Below are 23,801 nucleotides of genomic sequence, written 5' to 3'. Positions count from 1 at the left end.
GATCACGTATATACATATAATATATATGTTTATATATATATATATATATATATATATGTGTATGTATTTGCGTATAAAAACATATGTATATTTTACTTGTTATATCTTTTGATTATTATCATAATTAGCGCACATATCCCGTTATTATTGTATATTATTATCATTATTACTATTATATTATTATTATTTGGATTATTATTATTACTATTATTGTTATTGCCATATCACCATCATGCTGAAAAAGTGCGAATATTTAAAAAGAAACATTGTACGTGGGAGAAATTTTGGTACTTTGGAAAATATGCGACACTGGAACCTGAGGCCCATCGCCATTGTTAATTTGCGCAAGCAGTGATTCAATAAACTTGTATCATAACAGATAAATGGCTCTAGTAATTAATATCACGATACTTTGCCTCGCTATTTTATATGCCCGCCCGCGCCGGATGCTTGTCGTCCGCGTCGTAAAAGCAAAAGAACGCGAGCAGGAGCGACGACTTAATTGCCGCGGTGACATGACGATTTATCGTGTAACCAAGAGATTGAGAATCATACACAGGGTGGTACTTTCCATTATTCCTATGTATACGTATAACGCGCAAGCGTATGCATACGTACGCACGCACACTTTCTTTCTGAAGCGCAGGTGAAAATCGTAACGAAACCGAACGGTGATCTACGCGGTAGACATGCAGAGTGTGCTAATCGCGTTTGTTAAAGTAAATGTTTTCTCGCACGTATGTACACAGCGCAAGTTTACAAACCCACAAACCGAGAAGTTCGGATCTGCGTAGTTAGCGAAGCCCAGCCTCGGTTTGCGTAAACAAGATCGTTGTGATTTTCAGGTAATATTTTGCGGTATGAACGTCGTTACGTCGACAAGTAAATACGCTGAAATTGAAAACAAGTTTGTGGTAGTAAGGCGTAAGCTGTCCAGATTGAAAAATAACCGAATAGAAATGATTTCCGGAAAATTACAAGCACCTGCCCAATCGACACTGAGCAGCAGTTACGTTAGATCTATGTTAAAATTTTGTACTCATGAATGTAAATGTAATATAACATGTGTTATATAACTCGGTGTCGATTGAATATACACACGTGGCCAGTATGTGGAGACGCCTCAACCTCAGCAACGGAAACGTTTTCCGCGCTGGTTAAAATCGAGTCGGTACGATAAAATTGAAAGTAAATCGACAGTGCATCCTTCCACCGCGTGAGCGGTATACACATGGTACACCCGCTCTTCGCGCGATCACGCTGTTGCGTCACACGTCGAGCGAGACTGCGTTTGTAATACGCTACATCTATTACCGGTGTCAACGTCATTCGAGTCAATGAGCGACAGGCGAAACGTGACTGATTATTGCAGGACAGATAATTTCAATGAGCAGTCGCAATATCAACGGCAGACGTTATATGTATATAGTGAATACTGATATCTTTACTTAATTTGAGAATAGTCACTTGGAATGTTTTCTAGCCCAGCGTCGGAGAAATGAAGATCAAGTCACAGCAAATTTTTTTACCGATCCAAAGTCCATTCCTAAATTCTACCTCCTCAGTCAACACAGTCATGTGTTCACTTAATAACTATAAGTTTCAATGTCACATTTTATATAACGTTAAATTGGTAACATTATAATAAACATTATAATTTTAACTTTTTTCAAAAGTAACTGTTACGGTTGTTATGGATGATATTTATACAATTAACTACTTTTTTGTATAACGTTTATAGTTCCAATATTTAAATTCTATCTTATATTAAAACATCATACACTTGTTATGTAAATAAAATGTAGCATTTGCATATTTATATTACATAAAAGGAAAAATAGATAGTAATTGTAATATAAATATAACAATATTTCTTACATTATTTTCAAGCATTATTTTCAAATAATATAACAGTTACAAATTGTGTCTCATTTAAAGATTTTGAAGTCCAATTTATGCAACAAAAACAAGTTGTGACATATATTTATAATTCTGATTTATTGAAGAAACTAAATTTATGTTATAAAATTAATCATGTTGAGAGTTATATTATACATTCGAAATAATAATATGAATTTGAAAGAGGTTTGAATTGAGAATCTTGATTAATCAAGAATTCTGCATTGATAATGGCGACATAATATTGCGGGAGGAATTAAAACTAATAAGTGACATGTTGACATTGGCGAAATTTTGTCTTGCATGCTATTTCATTATTATCCCAGCAAGCGGAAATTAAATGAAATGGCTAGAAACAAATTCATTTCGACATTTTCGAATTTACGCTTCAGATTTTTCGAACCCATTTAAATCCAAAAATAATATAACGGAAGTATGAATACATCCGAATTTAAAATAATAAATAGCTCTTTTATATTTCAAGTCATTTAAATCTAAAAATAATTTAATAGGGACATAAATCCATCCGAATTCAAAATACTGGATAGCACATTTCGTATTTCAATCTATTTGAGTTCAAAAATCGAGACTTTAAAACGCGAACTCGAATAAATTAAAATGAATTGCAATTTTGAACTTATTTTTGTTTGCTGGGATGTACGTACATACTTCATTGTGATTTGTCTTGTACTTACCAAATTCGTAAAAATGGATCGCAAGTAAAGTTATCTTTAAATTTTATAAGTAAAAGCTCTTTAAATTTTATATGTATATTTTTCACTCCTCTCAACAGCTATCCAAATATTTTCCTGAATAGGCATCACATCGTTTAACGATTTAGCCTTATTTAAATTTCTAGAAAATAAATATTACATATTTCGTTTCTTTTTCTGATTACTCTTTTATATAAACCTTTAAATATACGATCCCAATAAAAACACAATGTAAAAGCGTTTTATTAATTGATTTCTTTTAGAAATGCTGTCATAATCAGCTGCTTAATACGCTTCTTCTGTTTGTACCAATTATTTCTGTTTGTTTTGTTTATTTTTTTGGTTTCTTTCTGAAAATAACATTTGATTAAACATATACATAATGTTCTTATTGTTAGATATTAATAACTTATAGAACAATAAATAATATACATTATATAATACGTAGTTAATAACCTAGACTTTAACTGACTCTGATTCTCTGAACAAGTAACAAAAGTATACGGGGTTTAGTTTCTTTTTTGGCCAGGTTTTTTGAGCACAAACGATCCTTGACATATCCGACACGATTTTCGTGGGTTGTAGTTACTGCGCATTTGGATCCTTCTCTGCCGAGCTGCATTAACCTGAAAATAGTTACACCATTTTCTTTCTTTTGCGTAAACAATTACCTAGGAAAACGCAGGTAACTAAAACCCACGACAAATATGTCGAGTGTGTCAAAAATCTCGTTTGTGTTTAGATAGCCGGGCCGAATAAAGGATTTTGTAAATCCTCTGTCAAGCGCATACCTGCTGCTCGTCGTCAGAGAAACTCACACTTTCACGTTTTAAAGTTTAAATACAACTGAGTTGAATATGAATAATCATTCTTATCTTTGATACTTTTTTTTAAAGGCCGTAATATCTGAAATCGATCATAGCTTTAAAAGCCCTAAATTGAAGATAGTGCAAAACAATGGTCTACCTTTGTGTTTAAATCGACTCGAAAGTTCAATTGACAAAGAAGTCGGTTTCAAGCGATATCTACAATCTCGTGTTTGGGAAATCAATCGACAAGTCCTGCCGCTTTGTCATGACGTGCCCGGCGAACAGGTAATAATGCCGAAATGCAATCTACTCTAATTTTAGCTTTTAAAGACGAGGAACAGATGCTGCAACCGGTATCGACTAATGAGTGCACTGACTGTGACGAAACGCGGCTGGAGGAGAGAAGCTCCGTTCGCCCTTAGTTCACGACAGCGTTTCAACTAAGACGTCTACGTAACATGGGTTTCTAATTTTAGATGATGTCCATTTACCGACTCTCGTATATGCGGACACGATCATCCGGTCTAGGATTTATTAGTGTCTGCAACAACAAGAGAACGCAAATAACTTTCACGTAAAAAAGTGAAATATTACTATTTTTTTCATTGTCTCAAGGATATGTGCGTGCGTGCGTGCGTGCGTGCGTGTGTGTGTGTGTGTGTGTGTGTGTGTGTGTGTGTGTGTGTGTGTGTGTGTGTGTGTGTGTGTGTGTGTGTGACATTTTAAAACTAAAAATATAAAAATTTTATAAACGGTTTTATTTTATATTTATGTATCTATAATTTAAATATATTTGTTTCTTTATTTATTTTTTATTTAAATGATACTTTTTAAAATTTTTGTATACTTTTGATTACAAAGTTGCAGTAGTACTTATTTGCAAAGATGAGGAAATAATATTACGAATAATATTAGTACTTAATATTGAATAAAATTTCTTATTCTGTTAATAAAACTAATAAATATTTGTGCAAAAATGTATTGGATTCACTTATTTGTTTAAAAATTATTTACCTAAAATTAATACAAAATCCCATTTTTGCTGCGTAAGCCATTATAAACTAAATTTTTCGTCGTCTTGTTCTTTGTCTGGCTTCAAGGCCAAAACCGGAGCATTCACGGCCACATTTCTTTGTCATTGATTAGGAAAACTAACGAATAAACCTAAGTAGCCTGCAATTTTTAAACTTTCATTACTTTTATTTATTGCAGAATCAAAACATTCTTGAGATCCTATCGTTTCAGAATTTATGATTGATTTTGGAAATTGCTATCTTCTAAAGATAATCAATTGATATTTATAGATCTGACTGAATTATATTAAAGAAAATGAAATCATACATTTTTTTGTGCAATAAACGCGATTAAAAAAAGCTGATACTTAAAAAAGTCTAATAAGAGTCGAGTGCGATTCTTGATGCATAGTTACAATTCATTTAAAATTGGAAATTTTATTGAACATAAATCAAACTAGAATACGATCGAATTTTTCGTATCTAAATTTATGTTCAATAAAGTTTCAATGTAATTTTTCAAATAAATTGTAAGTGTGCATGAAGAACTACACTCGACTCCCATTAGCCTTTTTTAAATATCATAATTTTTTATTCTTCAGAGTCCCTTTGTAATTTTATCGTTAAACACGATTGATAGAGAGAGAGTTTACTCGAGTTTGGATTCGTTCGGGTTAATTCTTTTCTTCTGCATTTTGTTCAGCTCGACTCACAAACTCAAACAGAATCCAACGGCTGGATCGTATCTCGTGTTAAATGCGCACACAATTTGAGAATTGAGGTCACCCACGATAATCATCGCAGTCGTTCGCGCCGCTTCTCAAATATTTGTTCACGAGGTCATCTTTCGGAACATAAATCGCATCTTATCAAATGCGTAATCGCGATTCGGGGGAAAGACCCAAAAGTGGGAGTCGGACGCAATGTACGCTTCGTGCGACGCATTACGTATGCGACAAACTCCTTATCTCCTATCTCCCCCCGATTCTTTTTCCGCTATATACGGCGTCATGAAAAGAGTGCCGCGCAACACCGGCACCACGCGAACGAAGACGATAAAAGGCGCGGCCGATAACCCAAACAAGAATAGGAACTCGCTCATAACGCTACTACGAGGCGGCAGCGTGACGAAGGCGCAGTAGAAAAATACGGGGGAGAAGGGGAAAGAAAAAGGCTTCTAGTAATAAAAGAAGGACGTATTCGTCGTGTTGAAAGTTAAAATACGACGAAGGAGCAAGCCAAAGTTCGGTGACCGAAAGCACCGCGACAATGAAGACATTATCTATCGATTCGCGTTCCGTATTCCGCGTTCGTATAACAGCGCCTCGCATTGTAAAATAATCCGGCATTTTCTGGGTCATTAACCGCGGTATCGATCGCGTCGGTATCTCGTCTCGAGAAAACACCACGCGAAGCGAACCACTCATCGACTTTTTACCAAACCCATTTTTAGCCTAAGGCGTACGAAAGAGACGGAAACGCGCGTCTGCCCCGTTCAGTATTAAAATACGTTTCAGAAATTCACTGATAAACCTATCTGTGCGTTGAATTTTACAGTTACGCAGAAGAGGAATCGGCCGTATCGATTTTTGCATTCTTGTATCTCTGTTGTATATCAGATTGCCGAATATCGCGTTTCACACGCGATAGTAAATCGGAAACCAATTATCCGTTAGGGAACTATTGTCTCTAGCTCGATTATTTGAAGAGTTTCATCTCCACGGAGAAAATATTAAGATAGCCACAACTGAACAATTATGTTATTCTTCGCCAATCGATGTGAAAGAGTTATAGGGTTACGTCAGAATACTCTGGAGGCGATTTATATGGTTATTAAGGTTGCCCCAACTTTAGCAAATGCAACTGCTATATATGGATGTCAGAACCGTAATCTAACTGTATATAACTGTATTATCAGACGACGACAATGACATGCTATCAGGAAATACATATAATAGGATCTCAATCACATGTAGTTCACTTAGCAGTAAATTGGCAAAAATAGAGCAGCTCTACACATAACAATTTAATGCAAATTAGCAGCAGAAATAAAGCAGAATCTGTCTAGAGCCAATTTGCCACTAGATTAGTCTAGGTTATATAGGCACAATCTGCCGGAAGAACACGAATTTAATGTTAGCACAATTGCTAACTAATCCGACATACTGCGGACATTTCTCTGATGGAGATATAAATAACACGATAAAACTCACAATAACACGCACTTTATTTTATGTGTGAAAATTCTTCGCGAGTTACTGCTACTGTCTATTCTATTACCGTAATGAAACCGAACTCTCAATGCCGTGCAACTATATCTTATCTCTCAATCGTACTATTTGTTCTGCAGACTACATTAGAGAGATAACAATAATCCTTTTAGTTAACCATATGTATACGAGGATATTCTAACTGAATGCTACTTAGAGGCATATTTTAACAACTTTTTAACGTAATATTAGGATAATTTAACTTTACATACATTTCCAAACATAGAGAATATTATAACAAGCATAGCAATTTTTTCACGTGGGTCGTAATATCACATCACGGTTGTATTACTCGAGAAATTCCACGTTTCAGAATCGGTTTTCTTCCGAGTGAATAATGCGTACGCCAATGATCGGACATGTTGAGAGCATATAGTTATAATATGAGCGCCACGCACGACGTGCACGTGCGTGAGCTGACCTCGCTCTGTCCACGCACCTCCCGCATGGCTCTCCGGCGATTTGCGCGGAGCGCAGCTGAATTGCGCTAGCTACAGCTGAGAGACCTTCGTCCCGAGGAGAGGAAGGGAAGAACACAGAGCTAAAAACCTCATGTGTATACCTCGATCGCGTATACGCGACCGTTCTCGAGAGCTGCTTTCGTTTCTAACAACAGACCGCAGAGACGTAGAAACGCTCTCTCCTTCCTCTCCTCAACAAACACACCTTCTTCTCTCTACCCCTCCTACATAACCTCCTGCGTCGTTACTCTCGATAGTCCTTTCTCTCGACGAGCGAATTAATCGCGCGACTTCTTCGCGTGTGCGTTTCGCACGCTCGGATTTCCTTGTTTTCGATCGTTCCGTGATCGCGAAGTGAGACTGGGCATTCTCGGATCTGCACTTTCCTCCTTCTATTATAGATTGCACTATTAATAACTCAGAATACATCCGGATAAATTCGAATAACGTTATTGTATACGTCCACAATCGTTACTTTTCTGGTTTTGTTACAGGTTTTTGATTCAAATAAGAAGACTTCCAATTACACACACGCATATACATCTCTCTCTCTCTCTCTCTCTCTCTCTCTCTATATATATATATATATATATATAGATAGATAGATAGATAGATAGATAGATATATAGATATATATATAGATAAATATATAGATAAATATATATATAGATAGATAGATAGATAGATAGATAGATAGATAGATAGATAGATAGATAGATAGATAGATAGTTAGATACATAGATAAACAGAGAGAGAAAGAAAGAGAGAAAAGTCGTCATAACTCGCATAGACTTTCTAAAGCGACATCTCTTTCTCGGAAATTAATCGTTGGACCATATTAATATTGTAAAAACACGATCTGCTTAGATAAAAAAAAAATAAAAATTTATAATCTATATATTCATAGCTATTTTCTATGTAAAATCTGTTAAAAATGAATTTTTAGAAACAGGACAATAAATAAAATTTACACGATTTTTTCTGCAATTACAGTTTAAACAATAAAGAATATATTATTGGTATTATTAGATCATTTTACTTGTGTGTGTTGTGTGTGTGTGTGTGTGTGTGTGTGTGTGTGCGCGCGCGTGTGTGTGTGTGTGCGTGTGTGTGTGCGTGCGTACGTGTGTGTAACTTCTTAAAATTATATATTTATATTTTTAATATTTATTTTTATTTTTATTTTTTTCTTTCATATTTCTTCGTAATGCTTGAAACATAAAACCGTTGTACAGCATAAATTGGTATGTATGTATGTAATATTGACAGATATTTCATGAATTTTTGCACATTTTTTTAAATATTTAAGATTGAAAAAAATAGCGTCAAATGTGAGCAACCAATAAAAAGTAACGTATAAAAAAACGTATAAAATGGAATGGTTCAATTCTAGCCTTTTAGTTTTATAAACTTTATTGTTTAATACATAAAAATATATTTTATTAGGTTAGGTTTTTATTAGTTAGTTTTTATTACTTTATTTTATAGTTAACTCTTTTCTTATGAGACCGTGTCTGAATTCAACAACTATTATTGCCTATTTTGCTAGTTTTAGGGCCCATTTTCTCAGACATTTTTTTGTATATTTTAATTATTAATTATTATAAAATACAAAATAGTATTACACAAACTACTCTACCATCTGATAGAGGACAATTTTTAATTTAATTGTATCTACTTTTTTTTAAATTTTATTCTTAGCTTTTGTTTAAGAAATATTATTCAAATATTATTTACTTAAAAACAAAATAATATGCCAATATTAGTGACTTTCTAAGCATGAAATCATTATCACTGTGTTATTGCAATGATTTATTAATTATTAATATGTAACGTTTTTAAATATGTATTTAACGTATCATATTTAATGTTGTATACTAATTATATGAACAAATTTTAACTATAACTTGAAAATAACGGTTTTAAAACATTTCAACATTTTTTTCGAAAAGTTATACATCAGATGATCTTTTATGTAAAAATATTTATGTAATGTTATTTTAAAATGTTTAGAAGTGTCACATGAAATCAACACTTCTAAATATTGTTTTAATGTTTTGTTTACTAAGTTTCTTTTATATAATTTTGATATAAAAATTAATTATTATTTCTTTTGTTGTCTAGAAAAATCAAATGTATTTAAAATTTTAAGTAATAAGAATATTCTTAAAAAAGATACAAATGTAATGATGTTCTTTCTGATAATTTCTTATAAATCATTGTTATCATTTTGCATTTACGTATACTTTATTGTGTTTTAGACATTGTGTTATGGTTATGACTGCGTTCTAATATACTCTATCAGTAAAAACTCCAGTTTACATTTACTATAAATTTTTACTAACGACGAATTCCGGAACGCAGCCCATTTAAATGGATTTGGTACAGCCAGAGATGAGCTGTGCACTTGTGCAAGCAGGTTGAGACAGGAACAAACGTGTTCAGATGTTTTCCGAGTATCCATTGGGATTCAAAGAATTTAGAAGGAGAAGGGAGAATACTACAATCCGGGCACATCCTCGAGAATACTGTTACGCGCAGTAACACGTATTCGTCAGAAAAACTTATTCTCTGATTTTAGAGTGTAAACCATTTTTTTTCTTTGGCCTAAACACAAACACGTGTCAATGAGCTAATAAAACCAGACCTTGACCAGTGAAACTCTCATCTCTATTGTATGTGTAATTCTCCCTGCTATTATTGTATAAAAGTTCATTATACAACCTCACTCTAGCTTATCTCTATTTTCTAATAATATAATACATGCTGAACCTTTGGAACGAAGATTCGGTTCGTGTACTCTTAACTTTGCTTCTCGTTAGTGTTCTCGTTCTAATGAACATCTCTGTATAAACAGCCAGAAATAAGAATTTCCACAGAAGAAGTTCTGATTCAGTTTTATATTATTACTACGTTACACTTCCGTACATAATAATACCTCGAGTTATCTAAATATAAATGCGTCATCAGTTAGAAGAAACGTTTTAATATTTATATTTTACAAATGCGAGAAAGAACGAGTGTAAGAATTATATATATAATAACAGATTGAAATCTGTAAATTTCCTAGAATTTTTTAATTCCTAATGGTGAATTATTGAACGAAAGAAAAACGTAAGAGGAATTGAATTGCTAATTGTTAATTGAAAAATATAATAATTGTGTTTTTCTTATCATTCGACACGCGTGCGATTAGAATTATATGTTGTCTATTTTATCGTTAGAACTTTATCAGTCCACGTAAAATAAATATTTATGTTAATTAACCAGGACTAAACTCTTATCTTGAGACGCTCCTTTTTATCTCTCTTTTTATTACTGCGCTTATGTAAACATTCATATGTTGCATATGCTTGCGGTTTGCCGAGAACGACGCTTAGAACGACGAATTTCACGAATCTAATGCGTATATCTTTTTCGTCGATCTCTATATCTCATATCTTGTCAATTGGGAATTCGATTGCGTCAGAAACGTTAATATTTAATCCTCGCGAGTTTCGAAAGAGTATCTGAATCGCGCTGTTATCAGTCGAGCGATCTTTGAAGATTCATCGAGGATGACGAAACACGCCAATTCTTTGCGTTCGCGAGAATCGTGAGATCACGCATCAATTAAATGCGCTGTTCCTAAGCCTGGCGAAACCGAGGAAATGAATTCAAATGCGTCGAGAAACGCATAAGAGACTCGCGGGCATGCTGTCAAATGCAACGGAAGGATTAAAAAAGCTCGTTAACATTTATTCAATCTTTTTATTACACTTTATTACTTTTTATTACGGAGACTCATTGTAATCCATTCGTGTGGCAAAAGCCTCGCTTCCGCGAGTGCATTTCTACGAGGGGAAAAGAATCATTGACGTCGACCCCGCGTTCTCATCCGAGGGCGAATTGATTGATATATTGCAATATACGGTACGGCCTCTCTGGGGGACCGATTTTACACACTTAATTCATTTACGTTAAATTAAATTCTCGATCTCGCCACGGCCGCGTCTACCTGCGCCTACGTAAAAAGAAAGAAAAAAAAACCAATAAGATAACGCGTGACGCGTATTCTAGGAAAATTTAACAAAACAAAACGGCCTCGCAGCGCCACGCGCCATTGCGCCGATCGGCGACACTGCGAAAGTCGCCAATGTGTGCGAGCGTATCGGTGCCTGACTCATTTACTTTATCAAAACGTCAAGTATCGGCGATTCTTACCGCGCAATATTGCACTTACCGAGCGCATAATCAATTCGAGTTCCACGCGCGTCTTTCTGTCTACAAATCACTCGAAAATATTCCTACAGATACGCGTACATGCACGTTTCGACGTTGTACGTACGACAGCGCTGCGCATTTGTGAATTGATAAAATCATTTTTTGCGCTTTCAAAGTACATTTTGCTTTCTCGAGTTGTGCGTGCGTGTGGGTGCGCGAATGACTTCATCTGCTAAGGAATCATTCTCTCTTTCTCTCGTCTACGAGGCGTATGATTGCACACTATTACGTACAGCTCCCCCGGTACGTCATATTTAGCACGAGCTCGACATCCTTATCAACTGCCACGTGCACGTGCAATTACGACGCCAAGAACGGCCTTTACTGCGTCGGAGCTATTCGCGACGCAGTAAGCCGCGCTTAACGCATTCGCGAATTAAAATTCAGAGCGTCTAGGCACATATTTCATTGTATTCTAATTAGTCGTTGTCACGTCTGCGCCGCCAACAAGTGCGTCGCGATCACCGAATTCTGCCCCGCCGGACCGGCGCGCGTAACGGCCCTCGGCCGAAAATGCCGAGATGCAACACTTTTACTTTTGATCGTCCTTGATTCGCGACTAACAAAAAAAAAGAGACCTTGGTGCAAAGCACGATTTTATATAATTATACAGTCGGCGCCGTTATCGATATAAAAGTTATTTCGATAAAGAAACAGCTTTATTTTATCTTTATTTAGATTATTATAATATATATTATCTTTATTTTTATTAAAATAAACATACTTTTTAAATTATCTAAGATAATGTAACTAGTTATGAGAACAAAGTGTTATTCTTAGTCTCAATTTCCAAGGTGCTATTTATTTTAACAGGAGAATTTCTCAGAGTAATAATAGAATTACGTTTTTAAATTCATTACCAGTAACGAAAATCTATAGTATATACATATAATGTTAACTATAACTTTTTAGTAAACATATAGCGGAAGAGTCAAAATTACACAAATTAGTAGGGGTGCGTTATAAAAATTGCCCCATAATTGAAACTTTGGAAACTTTTACAAGCAATTGTGTCAATCATTATATAATGTGAGTTACATGTTCCTTCTATTTTTTAATTTTGATTCTTATTTACTTGTATTGATTCAAATCCAAAGAAGAATATTTTTCATCGGATTAGATTATTCGCGAAGAGATTAAATGTTTTTAAGAAAATAAAGATTTGAAAAAATAAAAATATAAACATATTCTTTTCACATCCTAAATTTTTCCAAGTTTTGCTCAATAGCAACGTTATTTAAAAATTATCTAGATGAAATTATATATAAATTTATCTATTGGTAAATAAATTAAAATTAAAGTCATTATCGTCTTATCTAAGACACATTTATTTACATGTAATTTAATTATGTTTTTCAATTATCTAATCGCAACTTTATATCCGGTTTTTGTATATAAATCAGACTTTGCACGGCTCGAGATAAAAAATTCAATATGTGTTCTCTAATTCGAGACATAACTTGATCCAAAAACTAAGAAGCGCGATTGATGCGACATTCCTCTTATCATGAAAATAATAAAGAAAAAAACGCAAATGCGCCCCACTGTTTCTGGCTCTATTGCGTCGTTCGGCATCGCCGGCCAAATCAAAAGTTCTACTACGGACTCGATCTGCCCAAGTCTCTTGCATCTACGTCTTTTTGCCACCTCGCTCGGAGATGTTGCTAAATCTGCTCTCGCTTAGCGCTTACAGCATCGCTCGGTGTGTGTGGTCTCACCTTCGAGCCCCGGAGGTGTCGTCGAACCTCGCGCGATACGCGCGAGCGGTTACGGATGTTCGCGAATTCGGTAGTCGCGTTATTTTAGGAAGTTACGATATTCTTGGATCGTGGCGTTTTCCTCGAGTCTTCTGTAATCTCTGTGCGATCGAGTTGGATAAGATTTGAGGAGAGCTGGATAAGAGGAATTAAAGGGAGGGAGAGAAAGAGAGACAGAGATTGTGAGAGCGGATACAGGAAGTGGATATCGATCGCGTCGAGCGGAGGGTAAACAAACACGACGCAGAATGGTCACCGTCGCCGATCGTGCTGCTCGTTCGAAAGTCTCGACGTTCGTTTCCGTCCATATCTCCCATTCATCGCGCGCCTCGAAATATGCTTTGTCGCCCGGCGCGGGAAGAAGAGGAACGACACGACGACGCGCGGTCGTATCACGAGGTCGCGCAAGCGCGACCGAAGAATCGAACAGCTGTAGCAGAACCTCCGTCGTGCGTTGTTACGCGCTGGGCGATTTTAATATTAAGGTGAATGAGCGAAACAGCGATATTGGTTTTCACTTGCATCGCGAGTTCTTACGGAGCTTTGCTCTTGCGAGCCGCGTGATTGAGAACCGCTGAGAAGAATAGAAAAGCTTTTCAAAAATAATCGCCGGCCGGGGCAGTTTGAAAAACTCACATTGTATTTTTTTGTGGAAAAAGCATAATGCGCACATGCGGAGACGAAGACAAGTAATTATGAATTCTTCTCCTCACATAACACACTTTATTCAAAGGACGTTCTTAGAAAGTACGTCTTTTGAATGTTCTATGTACATATGTCCCTAAGGTCCGTATTCAGAGACGTTTTTCAAATCTCAGATCTCGGTCTGTCTTTGTCTCGCATATGGTAAAACAAATACAAACTAGGGTCTGAGATTTGAGAAATGACTATGAATAATACGGACCTAAGAGATTTGTGCTGTGTGAGTCCTAGGAACTTTAGGACTTTAGGAATCATTTAGATTTTACGGTATCAGATAAATTGCTTATTATTTATGGCGGGTCTTGAGAAAAACATATTTGGAGCTTTACGATTTTTCCGATGACAGAGCGTGACACGCATTGCGTAGAATTGCGCGTTTCCAAGTCCGACTCAAACGCCGTAATAAGTGTACATACGCGGGTTACGCGAACTGCGTGAGTTATTTAAATCGATGATCTTCAATCACCTGATACCAACTGTGACGCAAGCACAATATAAAGACGTTATTAGGGAGAAAAACATATTTGCTTTCCGAATCCGCCGTTTGATTTAGCTAGCATCAGTGCACTCAGGTCAGACGTACATTATTCTCACAACAGAGGAACCGACGCATGCGCATGATGACGTCACAAGCGTGATCGCCGTTTTGCAGGGCCGCGGTTTAACGTGGCTTTTATGCCATATAAATTATCTAGGTGTTTTTAAGTGTATGCCCAGTAACGGTTAAGTTTAAGTAACGCGTTCAACGGTTCCCTGTAACGTTAGAGATACGTCTAACGAGTATTATTATTGTGCGATTACAATCGACCGATTCCGTTAGGATAATATTATTTCCGACGTGAGATTGCGATATTTATAAAACAATTTTTTTAAATTTCTATTCAAGTGTTAAGGATTCTATTCCGTTTTGACTTCCTGCACTGAGAGTTCTCGTTTTTCCTCATCACAGAATTTTCTTTTTCTTTTTATGTACTAATGAAAAAGGTATATATTATACACATAGATCAGAGTAAAATCTAACTTTGTGAATTTTTTATGGAAAAACAGAGAGAGATAGAGAAGTCCTGTTTATTCTACTATAAAAATCATATTTTTCTCTATATGACGTTTAAACTCTATTAAAAAATAATAAAAGATAGCGTCGTTCTTCGCGTTTACAATGTGCTGCACCAGGAATCATCAGAAAATATAATAACATAAAATTTATTAATTTGAAACATATTTAGTACTTGACGTAGTAGTAAAACCTATTCAAATAAAGAATCGTATAATCTTTACAATTAAATTTAATAAACATGATTTCTCAATCTCTTTTCGTTACTTTTTTCACAAAAAATTCACAAAGTTAGACCTTCGTTTTGACATCTTAATTGTTTCAATTTACAGTTAATGCATAGTGTTCTCTGTAAAAGACATCTTTCTAGTCGTAGTTTTTTATGTTTTTATGTATTTGATAATTGATTTATATTACATATTTGGTATTTTTGAAACTATGTGTGTAGGTGCAGATACATAAATAATAAAAATATGTATTTTCTATTAATTATAAGTTAGAAATAAAAAACAGTCAAAATTAACACTTATTCTTTTAACAAAAAATTCATGCTGGGATGATAATAAACAGTCCTTGAAAATTTCCATATTAATATTTTCGATTTTAACTTCAAATTTTTCATTCATAATTGGCAAATTTTTAATGGTAGATTCAAAATGGTGGCCAAAATGACTATCAAGAGTGGTTGAATTAATTAATTTTGATTTTAGATTTGCAAGGATATCAATTTTTTTAATTATCTAACATCTTGAGAGTAGGAACATTACAGCGGCGTAAGTGTGACTTCGGCCAAACTGTTATTAATTTATCAGTGCCTGCGGTATTTTGTCAACGTGGATATAATAATTGATTTATGTTCATTAAAAAAAAATATTAACTTAAAGACAATAGATTATATAGTTAGACGTCTTGCTATTGTGAATTTTGTCGGTTGAATTATACGTCAATTGAATCAAAGTTTGATCGAAGTGAAAAATCATGAGACGTTTGAAGATCCGAGAGTAGACTTGTAAATATTGAGCAAAAATATAGAACATAAATATATTCATCAATTAAAAATTATTTTACCCTGAATGAATAGACATTATTAAATATATATCGAACAGTAAACAGTTTTAAAAAAATTAGAAAATTATAATAAAATCATAAATTTTTAAATACATGATTCTGTAACTAAATAAGACAATATTTTTACAATATATAATAAAATATATCTGTAACAGCTTGAATACGGTTATTAATTAACAAATCGAAAACAGAAGTAAAAATTAAAGATGTTATTATTTATTATTGAAAGTAAACTAAATAAAAAACCGTGTAAAAAATAAAGTGCATATATTAAATATATATAATTTAAAAAACGAAAGCTCAGAATTATTTATTTGTAACGTAATCATTATTTATTAAAGATATTCATCAAAATTGAAAATAAATATGATTAGTTAATATACGTTCCATTTTCTATTCACTATTGGTAATAATTTCATATCTCGAACTAGAAGAAAATATATTATCAAATGCGTCTAAACACGTCTAGCCCGGGGAGTTTAGGAATCGCGTTCGTCCCTGGCCACCGCAACGCCAGCGCCACGGGTTGCGCGGCGGTGTGGCGGCGACGGGAATCACACGCTCCCCACCACCGCGCCACGGACGTTCTGTCCGCCGTGCTCGGCTCGAGTGCGATCGGAGCGGCGACAGTAAACAGCTGGCGACGCTCTGCGTCAGTGCGATACGTAGAACGGGACAGTGCGGAGCAGGTCCGCCCGTCGTCCCCCCCCTTTCCCTTCCATCCAATTATATCCAGGCGAGATCCCTGACCGACGACGCATTTCTCGGCTGCTGTCCAAGTCAGCCTTCCAAGTCTCGGAAGCCAGGTCGCACTGACGGACGCGGAGTAAACCTGACACATCCGCACCGCCCGCAACAACGTCGATCCGTCGACGACGAAGGCAGCTGAGCGAGCGGCGTCATCGTAGGAAAAGCAGCGGGGAAAGCGGAGTCTCTTTGTTCAGCGCGACCGCTCTCTGCGCATAGACTGTCAGTGGCGCACGGCGCAGCATTGTTTGTGTTGTGTCGCGCTGTTGTGCTTTCCCGTTTCGCGACCCCCTCCCCCACGTTTCTCGTCTCGGGGCGGCGTCGGTCGTCCCGGATAAATCGCGCGGATTCTCTCCAGGGAGGAAGAAAGCCAGCATCTATTCCTCCACCCATCGACGACGGTGACGAGCGAGCGGACGAACAAACCCCATCGTCGTCGTTGTCGTCGTCGTCGTCGTCGTTGTGTCGTTGTGAGTCGTTGTGACCGCCGTCGTCGTCGCCGATGAACGTCGGCGGTGTCGCTCGAATCGAGAGGCGAGCGAGCGAGAGAGCGCGGCGGCGGCGGACGCGGTGGCGTAACGCAGCGCGCGAGTGCTTTGTTTTGCCGAGCAGCTGATCCGCGACGCGACGCGACGCGACGCGACGAACGGCAACAGCAGCAGCAGCGGGAGCAGCAGCTACGCTCGTTCCAGCGGCCAACGCTCGCGCGCTCGTACACACACGCGTCGCTCGGCGTTACACGAGACTTCGGAGCAGCGAAGTCCAGCCTCCTCGCCAGCGCGGGGGGACCTCTTTCCGAAACGTCGAGACGGAAAGCCGCGGAAAGAACGGCGACGACATCGAAATCGATTGCCGTGCGCCTCGCGTCGCCAGATGGATTTTCGTCAAGTCTGACGTAGCGCGACGCATCGCGCGACTATAGAAAACTGAATCGATCTCGACGATCGGACGACGCTCCGCGAGGGTGGGAGCGAGCAATGGTGGTGTGAGCGCGACGGAAAGGATCCAAGTCCTCGTTTCTTTTTTCTGTCTCCCGAGACGGACTGTGATATATATATATTGTATATCGGGTGTTTAAATCCCCGACGCGCTGATCGCAGTCAGCTCGATGACGTGAATCGCGCGGGGATTATGACATAAGATAGAAACAGAGAGAAAGAGGGGCGAGAAAGGCGCGATTGACCCCCGACGACGACGACGACGACGGCGACGACGACGACGACGACGACGACGACGACGACGACGACGACGACGACGACGACGACGACGACGACGTTGCTCTCGTCGTTCCCCCCGCGTGCCAACGGAAGCAGCGCGGAGCGAATTTTCGAGCGGATGAACGCTCGAGCGCGCTTAGCGAGGAGCTGACTTTCCCCTTGCAGTCGCGGCGCGGCGAACAAAGGAAACGACGACGCGCGGACGCTACTCGAAGACGCGTTGACTCGACGACACGAGTTCTCCGGTCTCCTGACGATCGGCAATCGAAGATCTCGTCCACTTCCGCGCGCGCGCGCGCGCGCGACCGAGAGACAAGGATATCTGGATGATCATCTGCAACGCGACGCGACAACACTCAGGGAATCCGTCTCGGGATCGACGGCGAGGATCGCGTTGATCGATGCGGCATAGTCTTGGGGGGGCCGTCCTCGCGAACGATCGAAAACGTGGGGTACGGCCCCGAGCGAGCTGACTAAGGGAACCGTCCAAGCCGAGGGCCAATCCTGCTGCTGCCTAGGGCCCACGGTGGAGAAAGGAAGAGAGAGAGAGAGAGAGAGAGAGAGATCCTCGTGACGGAGGTTGTTGTAGTGGTTTCTACTCGTGTGTCGCCAGAAGGCGCCTAACCACAAGACAAGCAACATGCTCTACATCTTCCACGTTGATACCGGCACCACCATCACCTTCGACATCAAGCTGGCACTGCAAAGGTACGTAGGATGTCTCGCGGCAATGAGTAGAATTTTATCAGAGGAAAAGGTGCACGCAGAGAACAATTTTATTGCAGCTTTTAAATATTTAGCTAGATACAGATCAGAAAATAATTTTGCGTTGAGTGATCAAAATAATTGTGTAGGTCATTTTGCTGCAAACATTTTTGACGTTTTAGCAAATTAAGTTGAACGTTTGATACAATTTTTTAAATGGTTTAACGTAATTATTTTTGCATCCGTCTTTCAGCAAAATTGTTCTTTTCGTATGGTAATGCGATTCTTGTGTTATAATGCTGCTCCTTTTGGTTGAACTTCCTACATGGTTCATCTCTTCTCTCCTTTTCTTTAACACGAAAGGAAAAAAGAGGGAAACTGAACCCTGCAGAAGGTTCTACGAAAAAAACAAAACAAAACAAAGGCCTATGGTATACTTGGAATGTTTTTGACGACATTCCGAAATTCATTATTATTACTGAAAAAGCTACAGTACGTAATGTGAACTATAGATTTTTAGTATTGACAATGCATTTTGGAACGCAGCTTCCATTATTAGGAGATGAATTCTAAGCTGCATTCCGAAATCCATTGCGAGCACTAAAAATTTATAGTTACATATACCCTGTTAAAAATCGGCAACAGAATTTAATATAATGTAAGTAAATTTCAAGCAGGTCGCTGATGGAAATTTTCTCATAATTTTTATACGAACTGGAACATTTTTCAGAAATACTTGGAAAGTATACTTGGAAAGTATTCTCTTAACTTTTTATACACATGTGAATTCTGAAATATTCTAAGATTTCTCATTCCATAATTTCTAAAGAAATATTTTTAACTTTTTTAGAGTTTATAATATTTCATCAAAATTTATAGAACAAAAAATTTTAAAAATCTTAGGATATTTTGTAATTAATATATATGAAAACAACTTTTGAGTATTTCTGAAAAGCGTTCCAATTCGTAAAAAAATCCGAGAAAGTTGTAAAATTATATAGAAATTCTACAAAATTTTGAGAAAAATTTTCACCACATTAAGAAACATTTAAAGTTGTCAAAAGTGCATTAAATTTCATGCACATACTTCTCAGTTATAGATACATTAAATTTAATGTCCTTTTTTAATGTTTAACTTAAAAATACATTGAATGACATTTTTAACAGCGTACTATAAATTTTTAGTACTCCGAGTGAATAACGGAACTCACCTCTAGTGATTACTAGTGATGGAATCGTTGTGTTCAACAGAAAAAGTAGCTTTGCGACTGTTGTAAGATCCTTTAATACGATTGGTTTTTGCCTTTAGTTCCTGCCGGATCTGAACACACAAATTAATTATACTAAAGATTTTTAAAACAATTGCAAAGTTGCTTTTGTTAAAGTATGCAGTACCGCTAATATACCAACACACACTAGACAAGATTTGTTATAGAGTCCGAGCGAGCGAAATGATCTCTTTTAATTTTAGCCAGAACCGAAAACGAATATTCAGTTATGTGGCCAATTTTTGCTGAAACCAAACTTTTATAGGAATCCTAGAAAGACTATAGTATTTTTAGAATTAAAAAAAGGATAAAGAGCAAGTTAAACCGTGATTAAAATTAATCTACGTGGATCGGAATGGACATAAATAATATCAATCTGTGTTATTATCTCTACACAATCCTATCTTATTTATTAAATACAGCCTTAACACATCTATATCTCTAATCTATAAATTTTCTTTATCACACTTTTAATATTGCTTTATCCAACTCTCTTGTCCCTCATTTTTCATCTCCTTCTTTTTCTCTAACTATATTTCTCAGGAATGAAAACTTTTGACTGTTCTGGATGTAGAGTATCTCATTCAAACGAGGGAGAGTAGTTTCACTAATACACAAGTATTTTATCTTTTTTGTTAGATGTGTTACAGCATGTAACGTGGGTAATGATTATAATCAAATCACTTTTTTTGTCAAATTACTTAAAATTTCTTAACATTTGTCAAAAATATAAAAAATATATCTTTTTAAATACTCCGAATTCTGGGTGTGGAATTCCACACCCACGAGGGCTTTGGATGTAAACAGCTCCATACCCTTCATACTAAGGAAGTCTCCGTCTATGATATTTCTCTCTCTTTCCGCAATTTCCGCAGTATATTACCTTTTGTTGTCTAACTTCTCAGTCTCCACACCCTACTGTTTACCTCATTATTTTTACCCATTTCTTCGAATCAATTTCTTGTCCTGTATTTTTCCTAGCGTTCATACAATCTAATCTTTCTCTAAAAATATATACAAAATATACACAATTCCAAATGCTTTCATTCAATCAATAGTTATTCATGTATCTCGCGACTATATATTTTCCTCACGTTAAATATTTTTCTCTCATTAAACGACTCAGAACCTCTCGTAAATCCTCGTTTCCTCGAGTTACATAAGAAGCAATACGCGTTTTATATCGCGCTGGATTCCGGATGTGTCGATACTTAGCGATGGTAATAATAACGTGCGTTAATAATCGTGCTTTTAGCGACTCTCTAACACGCCGCGCGAATCGACCGCGCCTCGTGTGTATCCAAGGATCCGTCGAAGGCTAACGAATTGCAAAAGTGTGCCGCCTCCGTGCGATGCATGTGGGCGAGAGACGGACTGTTCGATCGTCTTGGGGACCCTTTAGTCCGCGGGTCTGCAATAGGAATAATAAATCCGAAGCCACAAGAAATTGACCAATTATAGTCGATTACTCTCCTCCAGTTTGACTGTGATTTAGGGTGTTTACTATGGGAAGATCCGACATTTTTAAGAAATTAATTTTTTATCTTTGAAAATCTCGCGGATTTTCATGAGACTTTTTTTTAAACTTAGGCACATTTTTGGAATTTTACTTTTAAATTTAAATTCTATCTACTTTTTTCTGCTAAAATCGATTCATTGTTTCTTGAATACAAAGTGTCGACAGTCGATTAACAATAAGTATAGTATAGACATCCATGTACATTCACGTCCTGTGTGACTTGCAAATTTTCATTTAAAATATAAATGACAATGAAAGACATCATTCTAAATTGATATTGTATGTTTAATTGTCTCGTATAATATTCTGTGCTTTTAGTGAATTAGATTATTGCAAACAAATCGTTATTTGCCATTTAGAATAACTCCGGGTTTATACTGCGCGAAGATTTACGCTGCAGAAATTAGAAAAATAGGAGTTAGAGAGAAAAAGAGAGAGAGAGAGGGGGAAGCTAATTTATCCAATTACTTTGTTATGTGCCTTTGTGTCATTAGTATTACATTGTATTGTGATTTCAATTTTTTTTCTGTTAATATTAATGACCATAATTGAATCTTAATTAAATCGATTTGTCGAAGTAGTAAGTAGCTTATAATCTACGTAACATGATTATTTCAGTGTAAAAGGCTTATTTCGTGATACATACGTGTAGAGGAATAGTGAATAATGGAGTATAACAAAATTATAGTAGTGCTTAGCTCTTATATTCTTTGTTCAGTTTGATTCAGTCTCATCTGTTGGGAGATACGGCACTTTTAGCGGGATTATTGTCGCATAGATTCTTTGTTATTGGGAGGTAGTACTTGCGCCTGCGCAGAACACACAAAGTGCACATATCTGCACGTATTAATCTCTTTAATACTACATTAATTTTTTATGTAATTATCCTTCTTATTTCCTAACAAACTTTAAAAACACATGTCATAATGTTTTATTTTACGTCTGATTTATAAGCATTATTTGTAAATTATCTACGCATTGTATATTCTATTCATAAATGGCCTCCTTTTATAGAGGAATGCTCCATATGGCAAAGATACAAGAGTTTTTTTTTAGTTTTTTCAAAGCAGAATACAAATGAAAACTTAAAACAGTAAATATTTCGTATTTCTAATTTTTTTTAGAAAGTTTATAAGTTTTTATTATTGAGATAATTTATTTTTTAAAACACGGAGTAGTAAAAGTATACTTCAGATTCAGTACACTTAGTACCTTTCAAATTTACAAAAGATTACATGTAAGTGATTATTACAAATAGTTTGCAACAATTATTTGAGTACATATTAATTTAATTTTTTTTTTTTTTTAATTGTAATATTTAATACAGAGCGATCACACATTGTATACAGTTGCCTGTGGCAATTTCACATTTTATTAACGATTATTGGACATGTCTAGACTTGATTAATTGACGATTTGGAAACGACGAAAAGATTGTAACTTGTTTTACATCAGGACTGTTTTTTACGAGCACATTTTTTATCACTGTTTAGACTCCGTTCGATTATTTATTCTTACTCATTATGTTAATTTTTTGTCGGTTCCTATGTTGTTCTTAATTGATCATGGACTGTCGACGAACTTTATTATAACAGGTTTTTAATGTAAATTTATACAATCTTAATCTTTTACTAATTGATTTATTTGAATATTAATTGTTGCACTGAGGAGGTCTCTGAAATTGAAACTTTCACTTATTGTTACAATAGATTTCTGAATCATATCAATATTATTCAAATTGTTATCTATGTTGTTTGCTCGTTATTTACAGTCTTTATCTCTCCATTTTCATTTTTATCACTTGCACACGAGCTAATTACTATTTTTGTTATAATAGTCATTTTTTTAAACATAGTAATTAATATTAAATAAATTGAGTTTTAGATATGTGCGATATACATATATACCAAAGTTATTGTAATTCATATTTTCTCTTTGTAGTATTTTCTCAAATCTAATATTCAAAACTCACGTGGTAGCTTTCTTCATGATTGCACGATTAACGAGCATTAAAAGGTTAAAGTAAAATAAATTTATTCGAAAGCTGTGTTAACAAATTCTTTAATCTATTTTAAATGTTCAATGAAATTCCTGGAAAATTCGAGAATTCTCAGGGAGTCCTTTTACATAATTTAAATAAACACCCTGGTTATTGGTTAATTTCTTACGGCTTAAGGTTTATTGTTGTAAACCCGAGTTTAGATGAATCGCGACGGCGGAGGCTCTTCCGGATAGCCCGCGACGCATCGCGCCGAAAATAATGCACAACGAAATCGACGCGACGCGGCGCGGTACGACGCACGTGGGTGTGGGTTGGCTCGTGGCGCGCACGAGTT

At 36.3% G+C, this 23,801-nt stretch overlaps 1 protein-coding gene and 1 long non-coding RNA gene across 3 annotated transcripts in view; one reads left to right on the top strand and one right to left on the bottom strand.

Annotated features, from left to right (window-relative positions):
• Nucleotides 1-3,068: 3,068 nt before the first annotated feature.
• On the bottom strand, nucleotides 3,069-7,093 carry LOC113004153. The gene is made up of 3 exons (XR_003268884.2): nucleotides 6,660-7,093; nucleotides 4,436-4,594; nucleotides 3,069-3,962 (listed from the first exon to the last, which is right to left on the bottom strand). It is a non-coding gene; the product is annotated as an uncharacterized LOC113004153 (long non-coding RNA).
• Nucleotides 7,094-16,621: 9,528 nt separating this feature from the next.
• The window catches only part of LOC105201712 (RB1-inducible coiled-coil protein 1), a 51,565-nt gene continuing 44,385 nt past the window's right edge, over nucleotides 16,622-23,801 (top strand). The window contains exon 1 of one of the 2 annotated variants that reach the window (XM_011169866.3): nucleotides 16,622-18,681. In XM_011169866.3, coding sequence (XP_011168168.1) covers nucleotides 18,614-18,681 — 68 coding nt within the window. In that variant the 5' untranslated portion in view covers nucleotides 16,622-18,613. The remainder of the gene's footprint in view (nucleotides 18,682-23,801) is intronic. The other variant, XM_011169867.3, reaches the window with a different exon arrangement.

Source organism: Solenopsis invicta, chromosome 15 (genome assembly GCF_016802725.1).
Source record: "Solenopsis invicta isolate M01_SB chromosome 15, UNIL_Sinv_3.0, whole genome shotgun sequence".
Classification (NCBI taxonomy): domain Eukaryota; kingdom Metazoa; phylum Arthropoda; class Insecta; order Hymenoptera; family Formicidae; genus Solenopsis; species Solenopsis invicta.
The sequence above is the reverse complement of the archived record's forward strand: the minus strand, read 5'-3'. Positions and strand labels throughout refer to the sequence as shown.